The sequence below is a fragment of the Aotus nancymaae genome, unplaced genomic scaffold (assembly GCF_030222135.1).
Source record: "Aotus nancymaae isolate 86718 unplaced genomic scaffold, 86718_ANA_hifiasm-v0.15.2.pri h1tg000028l, whole genome shotgun sequence".
In the NCBI taxonomy this organism is placed as follows: domain Eukaryota; kingdom Metazoa; phylum Chordata; class Mammalia; order Primates; family Aotidae; genus Aotus; species Aotus nancymaae.
This window is the reverse complement of record NW_026988441.1, coordinates 1,128,096-1,145,582: the sequence shown is the minus strand read 5'-3', so window position 1 is coordinate 1,145,582 and position 17,487 is coordinate 1,128,096. Positions and strand designations below refer to the sequence as shown.

Here is a 17,487-nt window from a genome sequence, read left to right as displayed (position 1 = left end):
TTGTTAGAGTTATGATGTACTAGGAGAATGGAACCTACCAATCAACTGTTAGTGGCCAGTTAGACAGATTCAAGGCAAATTTCCCTAATGGGAAATCCCAAATCCCAAAATATGCAGAGACCAACAGATACCTCAATCCTGACGTGCCTCCGTGTAAATCCCTGGATCACTGGGATTTGTGTAGTTACGTGGCTTGTATTCCCTGGCCCATAGAATGGCTAAGATATGCCCTGTGCTAAGGGGATTGCTGACAGTTGAGATAGGAACATGAGGCCGAGCAGGGTGGCTCACACCTATAATCCCAGCACTTTGGGAGGCCAGGGCAGGTATATCACGAGGTCAGGAGTTCAAGACCAGCCTGGCCAAGATGGTGAAACCCTATGTCTACTAAAAATACAAAAATTAGCCAGGTGTGGTGGCAGGTGCCTGTAATCCCCGCTACTGAAGAGGCTGAGGCAGGGAATTCCTTGATCCCAGGAGGCAGAGGTTGCAGTGAGCCGAGATTGTGTCCCTGCACTCCAGCCTGGGAAACAGAGCAAGACTTATCTCAAAAAACAAAACAAAAAAAGATAGGAGCATGGAAGCCACAGTAGTCAGGCTTCTCCAGAAAAAAAAATAACAGGAGAGAATAATAATAATGCTAATAATGGTAGATACATTGATAATAATTGATAGACAAATAATGATGGATGCATAATGATAGATATATAATATCACAAATGGTGATAGACGGATGATGATAGATAGATAATGGTTGATACAGAGATAGAATATTTATACCTTGGCTCATGCAGCTGTGGAGGCTGACAAGTCCCGTGATCTGCCATCTGCAGGCTGGAGACCAAGGAGGGTTCATGTGTGGTTCCAGTCTAAGGGCAAAAGTCTGAGAACCAGGACAGTCAGTGGTATACATAAAGTCCAAAAGCTGGCAGGCTCATGCCATGCACAGTGGCTCACGCCAGTAATCCCAGAACTTTCGGAGGCTGAGGCAGGCCAATCAACTGAGGTCAGAGTTCAAGACCACCTCGGCCAACATGGCAAAACCTCATCTTTACTAAAAATATGAAAATCAGTCAGGATTAGTGGTACTTGCTTGTAGTCCCAGCTACTCAGAGGCTGAGGTATGAGAATCGCTTGAACTCAGGAGGTGAAAGGCTGCAGTGAGCCGAGATCATGCCACTGCACTCCAGCCTGGGCAACAGAGCAAGACTCCATCTCAAAAAAGGAAAAAAAAGGAAAAAAGCTGGCAGGCTCAACAACTAAAGAGTCAACGTTTTAGTGAGAGTTCAAGGGCCAGAAAAGACAGCTGTCAGGCTGGGCGTGGTGGCACACACCTGTAATCCCACCACTTTGGGAGGCTGAGGCAGGCGGATCACCCGAGGTTGGGAATTCGAGACCAGCTTGGTCAACATGGAGAAACCCCATCTCTACTAAAAATACAAAATTAGCCAGGTGTGATGTCACATGCCTGTAATCCCAGCTACTCGGGAGGCTGAGGCAGGAGAATCGCTGGAACCCAGGAGGTGGAGATCATGGTAAGCTGAGATCGAGCCATTGCACTCCAGCCTGGGCAACAAGAGCAAAACTCTGTCTCAAGGAAAAAAAAAAACCAGACGGATGTCCAGGCTCAGAGCAGTTAGGCAGGAAGAACTTCATCTTATATTACCACTTCAATTTTTTAAATTCTATTCAGGTCCCAGCTGATTGAATGAGGCCAACTCACATCAGAGACTGCAATCTGCCTTATAAATTCTACCAATTCCAGTGATAATCATTCAGAAACACCCCCGCAGACAGACACAGAATAGTGTTTAACCAAATATCTGGGCACCCCTTGGCGATTTTACCCTTCCTGTTCCACAAAAGGAGAAAACAAAAAACAAAACGTCTCCAATGTTGTGGAAAGTTGACACAATCTGTCCCTGCCCGTTAGTAAATGTCGGCCACTGCGGTTCCCGAAATTCAACCAGTTAGTGAGTATCTCTCTCCCAGTAGAAAGCCGTATCATTTGTAAACAATAACAATAGTATTTTTTTTTTTTTGAGTCACAGTCTCACTCTGTCACCCAGGCTGGAGTGCAGTGGCACGATCTCAGCTCACTGCAACCTCCACCTCCCGGGTTCAAGTGATTCTCCTGCCACAGGCTCCCGAGTAGCTGGGATTACAGGTGTCTGCCACCACGCCTGGCTAACTTTTCATGTTTTTAGTAGAGATGGGGTTTCACTGTGTTGGCCAGGCTGGTCTCAAACTCCTGACTTCAGGTGATCCACCCGCTTCGGCCTCTCAAAGTGCTGGGATTACAGGCGTGAGCCACCGCACCCGGGTCCTTAAATTTATACAAATTTTAAAAAAAACACAGTAAAATAAATTAGTAGATTCTTTATTTAGAGACAACATATTGCTCCATAGAAAATGCCTCCACATTCAGCTTTACAGAATAAGGGTATACTGCATGCCTGATCAAGCCCAAGAAAATATACTCTGACTGTGAATCCCAGAGATTAAACATAAGTTCAGAACAGACAAAGCCACAGAGCTTTGGAGTGATGGCCCCGTGAAGACCATCTCTGCCTGTATGCCATCCGCCTTACATTCTGTCCCAGGCCCTTCCATTTGGATGTAGGAATGGGTTCAGAGATCGATTTGAATACCATTAGACACTGGCTTGAGGCAAATTCACTTCTCATTTGAAACATAAATAGAAATATAGGTCTTAGGCAGGAGGATTTCTTGAGGCCAGGAGTTAGAGACTATCCTGGCCAACATAGCAAGACCCCATCGCTATTTATAAAAGAAAGAAAGAAAGAAGAAAGAAAGAAAGAAAGGAAAGAAAGAAAGAAAGAAAAAGAAAGAAAGAAAGAAAGAAAAAGAAAGAAAGAAAGAAAAGAAAAGAAAAGAAAAGAAAAGAAAAGAAAAGAAAGAAAAGAAAGAAGGAAATATAGGTCTTCTCTTAGGCTCCACCCAAGAACAACCCGGAACTAAGTTCTTTGGGAATGAACCGTTCCTCTTCGCTGTGAGGCAACTGATGTAGAAATTCTCCGATGGGGGGCTCTGTCCTCATACTTCCTGAGAAGCTTATACTTATGAGTGTCAGTCATCCTGCTAACGTGCATTAAAAGGAGGCCAACGGGGTGAGGCTGTGTCAGCTTGATGGCCCCCAAAGAGACCACCCTCCTCTGTCTCGGTGAGTTTCAGAGTAAAGTGGGTTAGAGGGGAAGATGGGGGAATCCCAAAATAACCGGGGTGTCTCTTAACAGTATGACTATGAGATTTTTATAGCTGCAAAGGAGAGTCTGATCTCCTTAGTAGAAGGGCAGTCTTTGCCAATATATCTATAAATTTGTCTCTGCCCAAGTCCGAGCTAGGTTGTGGGGCTCAGTTATTTTTGTTAAACCTATGGTGTGTTGTCTGGGATTCATGATGGTTCCAGGGTTCCTATCAAGGAGAGACTTAGAGGCTGGACTCTAAAAGGGAAAAATAAAGAATAAGCCTCAAAACGGTGATTGTTGTAGAAGGAAAAAATATGATCGAACCCCATGTAGTAATATGGTTACTAGTATTTTGTTGAAGATTTTTGCATTTATGTTCAACAAAGTTACTGTCCCAAAGTTTTCTGTTTTTGTTGTGTCTCTGCCATGTTTTCTTATCAGGATGATGCTGGCCTCATAAAATGAGTTGGGGAGGAGTCCCTCCACCTGGATTTTTTTGAATAGTTTCAGTAGGAATCATACCAGCTTATGTATCTGGTGGGATTCAGCTGTGAATCCATCTGGTACTGGGCTTTTTCTGGTCTGTTATTACAGAGGGTGATTTGTCATAAAGCTTGGAAATGGAAGCTTGATTTTTCATATATCTCTCTCTTCCAGTGCTCTGTCTGGGGCAGAGGATTCAGGCACAGGAAGGTAAGTGTCCCGTGACTCTCTCCCAGCCCTTTAGACCCTCTTGGAAACTCTGGGATAAAGAAATTGAGGAATAGGCCGGGCGTGGTGGCTCATGCCTGTAGTCCAAGCACTTTGGAGGCCAAGGCGGGCGGATCACCTGAGGTCGGGAGTTCAAGACCAGCCTGACCAACATGGTGAAACCCCGTCTTTTAAAAAAAAAAAAGAAAAAAGAAATTGAGGAATAGCCTGAAGCACAGAGAGATTCCTATTTTAGTCCCCATTATAGTTGTTTCTGCTGTGCTTCCCTTGATTCGTTCCATCTCACTTCATTATCTCTAGACCCTTCAGACTCACTCATGCTCAGGCCGGGATTTATAGTTAGTCCTCGCCTCTGTCAGACTGCCCGTGAGGGACCCGTAACCAGCTGATTGCTCCCACCACAAGAGTGAGGAAGTCAGGAGTCATTTGCCCAACATCCTTCCTTACCCTGATTCTATTTTATTTTAGCAAGCTACTTCCTCCTGTCTATTTACATCGCTTCATTTAAAGGGAACCTGCCATAGTCTAACCCTACGGAACATTCTAGTATTCTACAGTACTCCTGCAGTACTAAGCATGAAGTAGTCAGAGTACTACTGAGTGTTCTGCCACCCCAGCTACTACTGCCTTAGCCTCCTAGTGGGTGTGAGCCCCACGTCCATCCGTGTCTTCTCTCTTCCAGCTCCTTCCAAAGACCACAGCCTGAATTACTTGCGTGTGGAACTATATTCGTTCTTCCTGTCCGTGAGCATGGAATGTTCTTCCATGTGTTTGTGTCATCTCGGTTTTTGTAGTTCTCCTTGCAGAGATATTTCAGCTCCCCAGTTAACTGTCTTCCTAGGCATTTTATTCTTTTTTGTGGTAACTGTGAATGAATTCTGTTCTTGATGTGACACTCAGCTTAGATGTTTTTGGTGTACAGAAATGCTGCTGATTTTTGTATATTGATTTTCTGTCCCAGAACTTTGCCAAAGTTGTTTATCAGATTAAGAAGTATGACTGGGCACAATGGCCCACGCCTGTAATCCCAGCACTTTGGGAGGCTGAGGTGGGCGGATCACCTGAGGTTAAGAGTTCAAGACCAGCCTGGCCAACGTGGTGAAACCCCGTCTCTACTAAAAATACAAAAAATTAGCCAGGCGTGGTGGTGCATGCCTGTAATCCCAGCTACTCCAGAAGCTGAGACAGGAGAATTGCTTGAACCCTAGAGACAGAAGTTGCAGCGAGTCAAAATTGAGTGACAGAACAAGACTCTGTCTCAAAAAAAAAAAAAGAAGTGTGGGCAGAGACTGGTTTTCTAGATACAGAATCAAGTCATCTGCAAAGAAGGACGGTTTTCCTTCCTTTGTTCCTATTTGGATGACTTTTATCTCTTTCTCTTGCCTGGCTGCTCTGGCCAGGACTTCCAGTACTATGGTGAATAGAAGTGATGAGAGAGGGCATCCGTGCCTTGTGCCAGTTTTCAAGGGGAATGCTTCCAGCTTTGCCCATTCAATACGATGTTGGCTGTGGGTCTGTCAGATCATTCTTATTATTTTGAAATATGTTTCTTCAATGCCTAGTTTGTCTTGTTTTTTTAACATAAAGGGATGTTGAATGTCATCAAAAGCCTTATTGAGATGATTATGTGGGAGTTTTTTTGTTCTGTTTATGTGATGAATCATATTTAAGATTTGTGTATATTGAAACGATCTTGTATCCCAGAAATAAACCCTACTTGATGGTGGTGGATTCACTTTCAGCTGTGCTGCTGGATTGTTTGCTAGTATTTTCTTGAGGATTTTTGCATTTGTGTTCACCGAGGATATCGTCCTGAAGTTTTCTAGTTTTGATACGTCTCTGCCACGTTTTTGCATCAGGATGATGCTGGCCTCATAGAATGAGTTGTTGAGCCTCCCTCCTCCTGAGTTTTTTGGAATAGTTTCAGCAGGAGTAGCTCTTCTGTATATGTCTATTGGGATTCAGCTGTGAGTCTGTCTGGTACTGGGCTTTATCTGCTCTGCAGGATTTTTATTACTGATTCAGTTTTGGAGCTCATTATTAGTCTGTTTATGGCATGATCTCGACTCACTGTAACCTCCGCCTACCGGGTTCAAGCAACTCTCCTGCCTCAGCCTCCCAAGTAGCTAGGATTACAGGTGTGCACCACCACGCCCAGGTAATGTGGTTTTTTGGGTTTTTTTTTTTTTTTTTTTGTATTTTTATTAGAGATGGGGTTTCATCATGTTGGCCAGGCTGGTATCAAACTCCTGACCTCAAGTGATCCCCCCACCTCAGCCTCCCAAAGTGCTGGGATTACAGGCAGGAGCCACCACGCTGATCTCTCTTCTTTATCCAATTTGCCACTCTGCATTTTAATTAGGACCTTTAGGCCATCTACATTCTAGGTTAGTATTTGTATGTGCGGATTTTCTCCTGACATGTTGTTAGCTGGTTACTATGCAGACTTGTTTGTGTGGTTTTTTCATAGTGGTCCTGGTTTGTATACGTAAGTGTGTTTTTGTAGTGGCTGGTGATGGTCTTTTCTTTCCATATTTAGAGCTCCTCTTAGGAACTCTCGTAAGGCAGGCCTGGTGGTAATAAATTCCCTCAGTATTTGCTTGTCTGAAAAGGATCTTATTTCTCCATCAGTTATGAAACTTGGTTTGGCTGAGAATGAGATTCTTGGTTGGAAATTCTTTTTTTTTTTTTTTCAAGACAGAGTCTTGCTCTGTCACCCAGGCTGGAGTGCAGTGGTGTGATCTGAGCTCACTGCAACCTCCGCCTCCCAGATTCAAGCAATTCTCCTGCCTCAGCCTCCCGAGTAGCTGGGATTACAGGCACACACCACCACACCTGGCTAATTTTTGTATTCTTAGTAGAGACGGGGTTTCACCATGTTGGCCAGGCTGGTCTCAAACTCCTGACCTCGTGATCCTCCTGCCTCAGCCTCCCAAAGTGCTGGGATGACAGGCATGAGCCACCGCGTCTGGCCTAAAGCACTCAGAGTCTTTGCTCCTTCCCCAGTCTGAGGGCAGCAAGAGCAGCACCACTGCAGTGGGAGAAGCAGAGGGACTTTCAGTGGCCTCTGGAAGCTCCGCCACAGAGAAATGCAGACCCACTTTTTCCCTCTGGGAAAGCTCCGCCAGAAGGTGGGGCTGCTGTGCTGCTGGCTCAGGCTGCAGCTTGGTGAAGAGAAGGGGGTTGACGGCTCACGGGGAGGGGAGACTGAGCTCCCGTCTGTGTGGTGGCTGTGCTGTGCTGGAAGCATGAACGAAGCCCCCAGGCTCTTTGTTTCTCTGCCAGACCAAGGGCAGCAGGGGCAGAACCCTTGCCTCGGCAGTGGCAGAGGGGTTGTCAGTTGCCTCTGGGAGCCACTCCCCAGAGCTACTCCCCAGAGAAACACAGAGCCACGACCAGGGAGTATGCCGAGGGTAGGGCGGCCGCTCTGCAGTCCCGAGCTGGGGGCCCTGCCCGGTAAAGTGGGGGTGGGGCTCACAGGGAAGAGAGACTGGACTCCTCTCTGTATGGTGGCTGTGGCATGCTGGAGGTGAGGTGCCAGCATAGCGACCAGGCCCCCACACATGAAAAAGAATCGACAGAGCCGGGCATGGCGGCTCACACCTATAATCCCAGCACTTTGAGAGGCCGAGGAGGATGGATCACAAGTTCAGGAGTTCAAGACCAGCACAGCCAACATGGTGAAACCTCAACTCCACTAAAAATACAAAAATTAGCCAGGCATGGTTGCAGGTGCCTGTAATCGCAGCTACTCAGGAGGCTGAAGCAGGAGAATCACTTGAACCTGGGAGGTGGAGGTTGCAGTGAGCCAAGATCACATCACTGCACTCCAGCCTGCCAGACTAGAGTGAGACTGAGTCAAAAAAAGAAAACGCAACACAAGAACTCTGGGAACTCGAAAAGCCAGTTTGTCCCCACTGTGGATTCCTCGGATTGTTTCAAATTTCTCCTCAATTTCAATGAGCAAATCTGACATCCAGATTCTGAATTCCACGTCCCTCATTTCCATCATCTCAATCTAGCTGAGAACCAGATTTCCAGGGAACTAGTAAGTTGCCAGCGTTCTTGTGTTGATTCTTTTTTTTTTTCTTTCTTTCTTTGTGAGTCTCACTCTGTCACCCAGGCTGGAGTGCCGTGGCGTGATCTCGGCTCACTACTGCAGCCTTCACCTCCTGGGTGCAAGCGCTTCTCCTGTCTCAGCCTCCCAAGTAGCTGGGATTACAGGCGTGTGCCACCACACCCAGAAAAGTTTTGTATTTTTAATAGAGACCGGGTTTGGCCATGTTGGTCAGGCTGGACTGGAGCTCCCGACCTCAGGTGATCCGCCCACCTCAGCCTCCCCAGGTGCTGGGATTACAGACGTGAGTCACCACGCCCGGTCTTCGTGTTGATTCTTTCTCATGTGCGAGGGCTGCCATTCCTTTAACTGTGATGTCAGCTGAGTACAGTGACTTGTCTTCATTTCTGGGTGTTTTCAGATGCTGGGACTCTGCACAGAATCTTTATTTGTGGCTGGATTTTTTCCTTCATTTTCACAGGTGCTGTGTAATGGTAAAATATTTCAGTGCTGTATTTTGAAGTGTGATCCAGTAGGTGGCACTCAGGAGCGCTGGCCAGCATGTAGAATCTTAGCCGCAAGGCTCTCTCATATGTTTGTTCTGTTTTTTGACACAGGATCTTGTTTGTCGCCCAGGCTGGAGGGCAGTGGCACAATCTCGGCTCACTACAGCCTCCACCTATCAGGCTAATTGATCCTCCTGCCTCAGCCTCCTGAGTAGTTGGGACTACAAGCACACACCACCACACCCAGAAAATTTGGGGGGTTTTCTTTTTTTGGTAGAGATGGGGTTTCACCTGGTAAACATGACAATCCTTCTGGTAGTATTTGTCAGTGTGCCAGCATTCAGATGTGGGATCTCCAGAGTTTTAAATGCTGCTGCAACTGCTGCCATCATTCAAATCATCCAGCGAGGATTCGTCAGGCTGGTCTTGAACTCCTGACCTTGTGATCCACCATCCTCGGCCTCCCAAAGTGCTGGGATTATGGACATGAGCCACTGCGCCCGGCCTATTTAAAATTTTTAAAAATAAAGAATTATAGGTTCTTCACACCCTAATTTATTTTTAATTCCCCCACAGAGAAGGAAAGGAATGGCTTCCCCATGGCGGGCCACCTGAGTCTGGGCTTTATTTTCTTCCAGGGAACTTTCCCATGCCTCTCATATTTGCCAGATCGAGTCCTGTGGTTCCCCGGCATGGATCTGCAAAAATCCAGTGCCAGAGCAGTCCTGAGTCTTTCCTGACCCAGCTGGTGATCAAAAAAACTCCACGTACAAGGAGGTAGACAGGAAACTGGGGTTTTGGAACGAGAGTGAGTTCACCGTTGACCACATGGACACAAACACGGCAGGGCGCTATCACTGCCGATACAAGAGAGGCTTCAGCTGGTCACATTACAGTAACGCCCTGGAGCTGGTGGTGACAGGTAAGGAAACATCCAGGTCCACGGCCCTGGTGTGGGTTTTTTTTCTTATTTTTAATAGAGTTTATTTTTTGAGAAGTTTTAGATTTGCCAAAAAAAAAAAAAGAGAGAGAGAAAAAAAATCAAGATGGTTGCTTCAGAGAGTTCTCAGATATCTGGCACCCCATTTCCCCCAGAGTTAACATCTTACATTACTATGGTACACTTCTTTCCTTTTTTATTATTATTATGCTTTAAGTTCTGGGGTACATGTGCAGAACGTGCAGCTTTGTTACCTACATGTACACTTGTCATGGTGGTTTGCTGCACCCGTCAAGCCATCATCTACGTTAGGTATTTCTCCTAATGCTCTCCCTCCCTAGCCCCCCACTCCCCAATGGGCCCCAGTGTGTGATGTTCCCCTCCCTGTGTCCACCTGTTCTCATTGTTCAACTCCCACTTATGAGTGAGAACATGCGATGTTTGGTTTTCTGTTTAGCATGGCACATTTCTTACATTAATGAACATCGACACATCCTCAGATAAAGTCTATAGCTTACTTAGATTTTCTTAGTTTTTATCTGATACTCTTTCTCTGTTCCAGAATCTCATTCAAGATTTCACATTGCAGCCGGGCATGGTGGCTCACGCCTGTAATCCCAGCACTTAGGGAGGCCAAGGTGGGCAGATCACAAGGTCAGGATTTGAGACCAGCCTGGCCAACATGGTGAAACCCCATCTCTACTAAAAATACAAAAGTTAGCCAGGCATGGTGGCATGCACCTGTAGTCCCAGCTACTCAGGAGGCTGAGACAGGAGAATTGCTTGAACCGGGAGGTGGAGGTTGCAGTGAGCCGAGATCGTGCCACTCCACCCCAGCCTGGGTGACAGAGAGAGACTCTGTCTGAAAAAAAAAAAAATAAAGATTACACATTGCATTCAGATGTCACGTATATTTAGGTTTCTCTTGGCTGTCGCAGCTTCTCAGATGATCCTGGTTTTCCATGACCTTGTCAGTTCTGAGAGTAGAGGTCCATTAGTTTCAAGGGTCCTCCCACTATTGGAAATTGCCTGACGTTTTGCTCATGGCTACACTGGGTTATGGGATATTGCAAGGAAGACCACAGAAGTGAAGTGCCATTTCCATCTCCTCATAGCGAAGGTTTATACTGTACATGTGAATATGGCTATTGATGTTGGGTGACAGAGTGAGACCCTCTCTAAAAAAAATAAAAATTATTTCTTTTTAAAAATAGATAAATTTTTAAAAAGAAAAAAGAGGCTGGGCTTGGTGGCACACATCTGTAATCCCAACACTTTGGGAGGCTGAGACAGGTGGATCACTTGAGGTCAAGAGTTCCAGACCAGCCTGGCCAACATGGTGAAACCCCGTCTCCACTAAAAATACAAAAGTTACCTGGGTGTGGTGGCAGGTGCCTGTGATCCCAGCTACTCAGGAGGCTGAGACAGGAGACTCGCTTGAACCCGGGAGGCAGAGGTTGCAGTGAGCCGAGATTGCGCCACTGCATTGCAGCCTCAATGACAAAGCAAGACTCCATCTCAGAAAATAATAATAAATAAAAAGAATAAAGGAGAAACGTTCTTGCTAACATCTCACTCTTTTCTCTCTTAGGCTTGTATGACAAACCCTTCCTCTCTGCAGATCGGGGTCGTGTGGTGAGGCCAGGAGAGAATATTTCCTTCACGTGTAGCTCGGCACGCCTCCCGTTTGACAGATTTTCACTGGCCAAGGAGGGAGAACTTTCTCTGCCACGGCACCAAAGTGGGGAACACCCGGCCAACTTCCCTCTGGGTCCTCTGGACCTCAACGTCTCAGGGAGTTACAGGTGCTACGGTTGGTACAGCAGCAGCCCCTACGTGTGGTCCGCGCCCAGTAATGCCCTGGAGCTTGTGGTCACAGGTAGGTACCTCCCAGGCCAGCCCCGTGTCCGGGTTGGGTGTCAGGGCTGTGTCACTGGGCAGGGATCCGAAGAGGTGCACTGAGGGTAAAGTGAAGAGAAGCAGAGACTCGCTCACTCCAGGACAGCGGACAGGGGAGGGCTTCCCCGGCTCTATGCTTGACTGAGATGGAGTCTCACCTCGTGGCCCAGGCTGGAGTGCAGTGACACAATCTCGGCTCACTGCAACCTCCACCTCCCGGGTTCAAGGGATTCTCCTGCCTCAGCCTCCCAAGTAACTGGGATTACAGGTGTCTGCCTCCACACCCGGCTAATTTTTTAGTATTTTTAGTGAAGACAGGGTTTCACCATGTTGGCCAGACAAGTGAACTCCTGACCTCAGGTGATCCACCCGCCTCAGCCTCCCAAAGTGCTGGGATTAAAAGCATGAGTCACCACTACTGGCCAAAAAGGGTTAATTTTTATTTTATTTTATTTTCTGATATGGAGTCTCGCTCTGTCACCAAGGCTGGAGTACAGTGGTGCGATCTCGGCTCACTGCAACCTCCGCCTCCCGGGTTCAAGCAATTTTCCTGCCTCAACTTCCTGAGTAGCTGGGACCATAGAGATGAGATTTCACCATGTTGGCCAGGCTGGTCTCAAACTCCTGACCTTGTGACCCACCCGCCTCAGCCTCCCAAAGTGCTGGGATTACAGGCATCAGCCACCACACCCGGCCAAGAAGGGCTGACTTTTAGAGTCACATGTTTATGGGCTGTGTTGAGACAGTGGACACCAGGCCCAACCTGGACTAGCACACCTCTCCTTTCCAGTTGCAGCTGGAAATCCTTGAACTCACCAACAATACAAGAATTCACCGTGAGGATCAAGTGGGGACTGAGGGCTCATAGGAAAGGCTTTTAAAACCTCTATCATGAGCCCCATTTCTATTTTATTTATTTACGTATTGATTTATTCTGAGATAGAATCTCACTCTGTCACTCAGGCTGGAGTGCAGTGGCTCAATCTCTGGTCACACTGCAACCTCCGCCTCCCAGGTTGAAGCAATTCTCGTGCCTCAGCCTCCCGAGTAACTGAGACCACAGTCATGCACCACCACACCTGGCTAATTTTTGTACTTTTAGTAGAGATGGGGTTTTGCCATGTTGCCCAGGCTAGTCTCGAACTCCTAACCTGACTTCAAGTGATCCTCCCACCTTGACCTTCCAAAGTGCTGGGATTGCAGGCGTAAGCTACCTCGCCTGGCCTGTAATTTCAGAGCAGTACATCCTTAAGAGGAACATAGCCTTATGCAGTTCATATAACAAATGAAGAAAGGAGGAAAAAAGATTCAGAAAAAGCAATGTCTAGCAAAAAAATCACACAATAGTGGAGGTAAATTTTACCTAAGTTTACCTGAAATTTTCCCCTCTCTAGTTTCCACGTACCAACAGTGTAATATCATTTGTATGAGAGGAACACACAGAGGAGAGAATTCAGGTTTCTGAATGTATGGTGGTGTTGTAGAGATACGATTAGACATTCGGTGAAATCACCAAGTGATGAGAGAAGGAAAAGAAAACAGAACCTGCCTGGCCAGGTGTGGCGGCTCACGCCTGTCATCCAGCACACTGGGAGGCTGAGGTGGGCGGATCACAAGGTCAGGAGTTCAAGACCAGCCTGACCAACATGGTGAAACTCTGTCTCTACTAAAAATACAAACTATTAGCTGGGCATGGCGGCGCATGCCTGTAATCCCAGCTACTCGGGAGGCTGAGGCAGGAGAATCGGTTGAACCTGGGAGGCAGAGATTGCAGTGAGTCGAGATCAGATCACTGCACTCTAGCCTGGGCGACAGAGCAAGACTCTATCTCAAAAAAAAAAACAAAAAAAGAAAGAAAAGAAAGAAAACACAACCTGCCCATGATCACCTCCTTCCCAGTTTATGGGACTTCCTTGGAAACCAGAGTCCCTTGCCCGTGGACACAGTCTTGGTAACTAATCAGCGTGGTGCTTGTGAAGTGTGAGCTCATTGAGGAGATGTCGGAGGGAGTCACATTTTGGCAAACAAATAGGGAAGTGAGCTCCCATGTCAGGGCTCTGGGGTTGGGGTGGAATGGAACACAGCCGCCAACCATTCATCTCCTTCGATTATGTCTCTAGACGCCGTGAGCCAAGATCACACGGTGCAGAACCTGATCCGCATGGCCGTGGCAGGACTGGTCCTCCTGGCTCTCTTGGCCACACTGGCTGAAAGTTGGCACAGCCATAGGGCGTTAGGCAAGGAAGCCTCGGCTGACGTGGCTGGACTGAGCTGGAGCAAACAGAAATGTCAGACAGAATCAACCTTTGGACAAACGCCACGTGTCTGCAGGTGAACACCTGGATGTGAAGGGAGAGACGACTCAGGCCTTGTGGAGTCCTACGAAGCACCTGAAGGACACAGGGGAGAAGAGCCCACTAACAAGCATGAATCCATTTCCTTTTCCTTTTCCTTTTTTCAGATGGAGTCTCCCTCTGTCGCCCAGGCTGGAGTGCAGTGGAGCAATTTCAGCTCACTGCAACCTCTGCCTCCCAGATACAAGCGATTCTTGTGCCTCCACCTCCCAAGTAGCTGGACCTACAGGCACACACCACCACACCTGGCTAATTTTCGTATTTTTACTACAGATGGGGTTTCGCCATGTTGACCAGGCTGGTCTCGAACTCCTGACCTCAAGTGATCCACCCACCTTGACCTTCCAAAGTGCTGAGATGACAGGCATGAGCCACCGTGTCCCGTCAGGTTCATTTTCAGACCAATCAAATGGTATTTTCTTGTGCAGACCTGATACTATTTGCGCCTTACCTTTCTGAACATCAGTTATGGTTTTCCGTCTTTACCTGTCTTCTGATTTTTTATATCCTGTTTAATATATATTGTCCTTCTTTTTATATTTTTTAAATGTGTTTTCCCTAAATATAAATAGTTGGTGACCATGCCAAACATATTCACTAACCCCCCTCCTTTATTTTTTGTTGTCGAGATGAGGCGCTGCCTGTGTTGCCCAAGCTGGTCTTGAACTCCTGGTCTCAAGCAATCCTCCTACCTCAGCCTTCTGTTGTGTTCATCTACAAATTGATGAGGGTGAAAGTCATAATCCTACAGGGGGGATTATCCTATTTATTTCACAAATCCTATTTATTTCGTCTCCCTTCCTTCCTTCCTTCCTTCCTTCCTTCCTTCCTTCCTTCCTTCCTTCCTTTCTTTTTCTTTCTTCTTTCTTTCTTTTTTTAATGGAGTTTCGCTCTTGTTTCCCAGGCTGGAGTGCAATGGCGTGATCTTGACTCACTGCAACCTCCACCTCCTGGGTTCCAGCAATTCTGCCTCAGCCTCCCGAGTAGCTGGGATTACAGGCATGAGCCCCACCATGCCCAGCTAATTTTGTATTTTTAGTGGAGACGGGGTTTCTCCATGTTGGTCAGGCTGGTCCCGACCTCAGGTGATCTGCCTGCCTCGGCCTCACAAAGTGCTGGGATTACAGGCGTAAGCCACTGCGCCTGGCCCACAAACCCTATTTCTAAGGGATTTTCATACAAGGAACGGAGGCACGTGTTTCACATCAACCCATTAATTTATTTTTTCACTTCTTTTTCTTACTAATTGGAGGTCTATATTATTTAATCGTTATAGGGCTTAAGGTTTTCCGCTGTTTCCCAAGGGGCAGACAAGCTCTGAAATGAATCTGACAAGGTGGATAACTCATCTTTATCTTCAGACTGGAGTTCATCATCCATTGGAATTCTAATGTCATGAAGCTGGTTCATCAACATAAACAGTGAATTATATTAGCAACTTAAAAACAATAAATCATCCATCTCAAACTCAGAAGGCATTTGTGTGTTATTTAGTGTGATGCTGGCTGTTATAAAAATAAATAAATAAGCTTCAAATAGCTTTGGCTTCAAATGAAGACTAAGAAGTTCCGGGACTGAGTTCTGTCCTCTTATCTCACGTTCCGTGTGTCTCCCTTTCACTCTCATCACTCCCACTGGTAGGGTCCCATTATAGGCAAGTAATTCTCCCTTCAGCCTCCCAAATAGCTGGGATTACAGGTGCCTGCCACCACGCTCAGCTAATTTTTTGTATTTTTAGTAAAGACGGGGTTTCACCATGTTGGTCAGGCTGGTCTCAAACTCCTGACCTCTGGTGATCTGCCTGCCTGGGCCTTCCAAAGTGTTGGGATTACAGGCTTGAGCCACCACACCCAGACTCCCAGTCAGAGTGTTTTATTAGGAGAGTAGAGGGCCTCCTTTTGTCACAGACCTGGAGGTATGTTAACAGGACTTCTTCTCTAACGGTAGGAGTGTTTTTTTCCCTTTTGAAATGGAGGCCTCACTCAGTTACCCAGGTTGGAGTGCAGTGGCATAATCATAGCTCACTGCAGCCTTGATCTCTTGGGCTGAAGTGAACTTCCCACCTCAGCCTCTCAAGTAGCTGTAAACATAGGCGCATGCCACCATGGCTGGCTATTTTTTTTTTTAGTTTTGTAGAGATGAAGGAGTCTCACTTTGTGGCCTACACTCCTACCTACAATAACTTAGAAGACAGAAAATGTATCTAATGAACTTGTTATCTGGTAATATGATTTCTAGATAGAATATTGAAGGGGTCGAATGACTTTTCTAAGCTGCCTGTAAAAGAGAAAGATGGTCAGGTGCAGTGGCTCATGCCTGTAATCCCACCACTTTGGGAGGCTGAGACGGGCGAATAACAGGTCAGCAGTTTGAGAACAGCCTGTCCAACATGGTCAAACCCCGTCTCTACCAAAAATACAAAAAATTAACTGGGTGTGGTGAAGGGTGCCTGTAATCCCAGCCACTTGGGAGGCTGAGGCAGGAGAATTGCTTGAATTCGGGAAGCAGAGGTTGCAATGAGCCAAGAGAGGGCCACTGCACTCCAGCCTGGGTGATAGGAGCGAAACTCCATCTCAAAAAAAAAAGATAAGCTAAAGGAAAAAAAATTTCTGTTAGCAAACATAATTTTCAGAGACTATAAAGGGGATGGTCAGTGAAGGATTTCTGGTTAGAAAATTAAAATTGTTCCTCCTTCCCAATATTTACAGCTACTAGAATGTTCTCAGAGTGAAATGAAACCTAAGCTGAAGAGGAGAAAAATCAATAGTGTAACTCAGTGTTTCTCTGCTGGCCAATTTTACTTTTCAGGAGACATTTGGAGACTGTCTGGAGATGTTTTCTGTCGTCATAACTGGGAAGGGATGCTTCCGGCATCTAGTGAGTAGAGGTCAGGGGTGCTGCTATACATTCTACAATGCACAGGACAGCTTTCCACAGCAAAGAATCATCTTGCCCAAATGTTAATAGTGCCCCAGAAGAGAAGGTCTGAAGTCACTGTGACTCTTTGTTAAGTCATTGGAAAGATTCAAGATGGTGTCAAGTAAACCCTCTCAGCTAGACTTAAGGTCATATAAGAATCATATGGTCACAGTCCCACAGCAGTCTTAAATGCCCAAAAGGTGCACAGTCCTGTCTTGCAAAGAATTGGGGGTATATTTTTTTCCAATAGAGAATAATCTGATACACAGGAAACCCACAAAGTTTTAAGGGAGTAGTCATATTGGCAAAATGGCCACCATGTTGGGATAAATGGATCTAAAGACACGTACATTGCAGAAGTCTTTTTTGTTTCCCTAGCTTGCTTTTCTTTTCTTTTCTTTCTTTCTTTCCTTTCTAATAAGCCTTTTGCATTCCTAAGTCCTCAGCTTTGAAAAGACAGGAAACAGGCTGAGACATACACTTATTGGTGAATATGAGTCATCTCTCATAGAAAAGGAAATATTTCTCATGAGTTACATCTGAGAGTCTTAACAGCAGAACCAAAGACAGTTGAGAGCAATGAAATGGGAAGCCAATCCCAAAGAGAGAAACCAGACCCTAATGAGAGCCCCCTCTCTCCCTGCAGAGAGGAGCCTGGTGATATGTACCCAGCTTGGTTTCATTATTTGGATGGGCAGTGATTGTTACATGTTTCTCATTCTACTCTCTTTTTGTGTTTCAGTGTTTCTCATTCTACTCCTCTTTTTTTTTTAATGTACAGATTAGAATAAAACAAAATACAGAAAACCACAGTACAAAAAAAACCCAGGTAACTTAAAATGTCTTAAGGTAAATTATCTGGCTATCATCATTCTAGTCTAGAAATACAACT

The 17,487-nt window shown here is 46.2% G+C and overlaps 1 protein-coding gene across 1 annotated transcript; it reads left to right on the top strand.

Moving 5' to 3' along the window:
* The first annotated feature begins 3,001 nt into the window (after positions 1–3,001).
* FCAR (Fc alpha receptor) lies at positions 3,002–13,877 on the top strand. The gene is given in 6 exon segments (XM_021671489.2): positions 3,002–3,184; positions 3,867–3,902; positions 9,122–9,235; positions 9,238–9,405; positions 11,015–11,302; positions 13,443–13,877. Coding segments are annotated over 6 exon segments (855 nt in total). The 5' UTR covers positions 3,002–3,150; the 3' UTR covers positions 13,658–13,877.
* Positions 13,878–17,487: the final 3,610 nt, after the last annotated feature.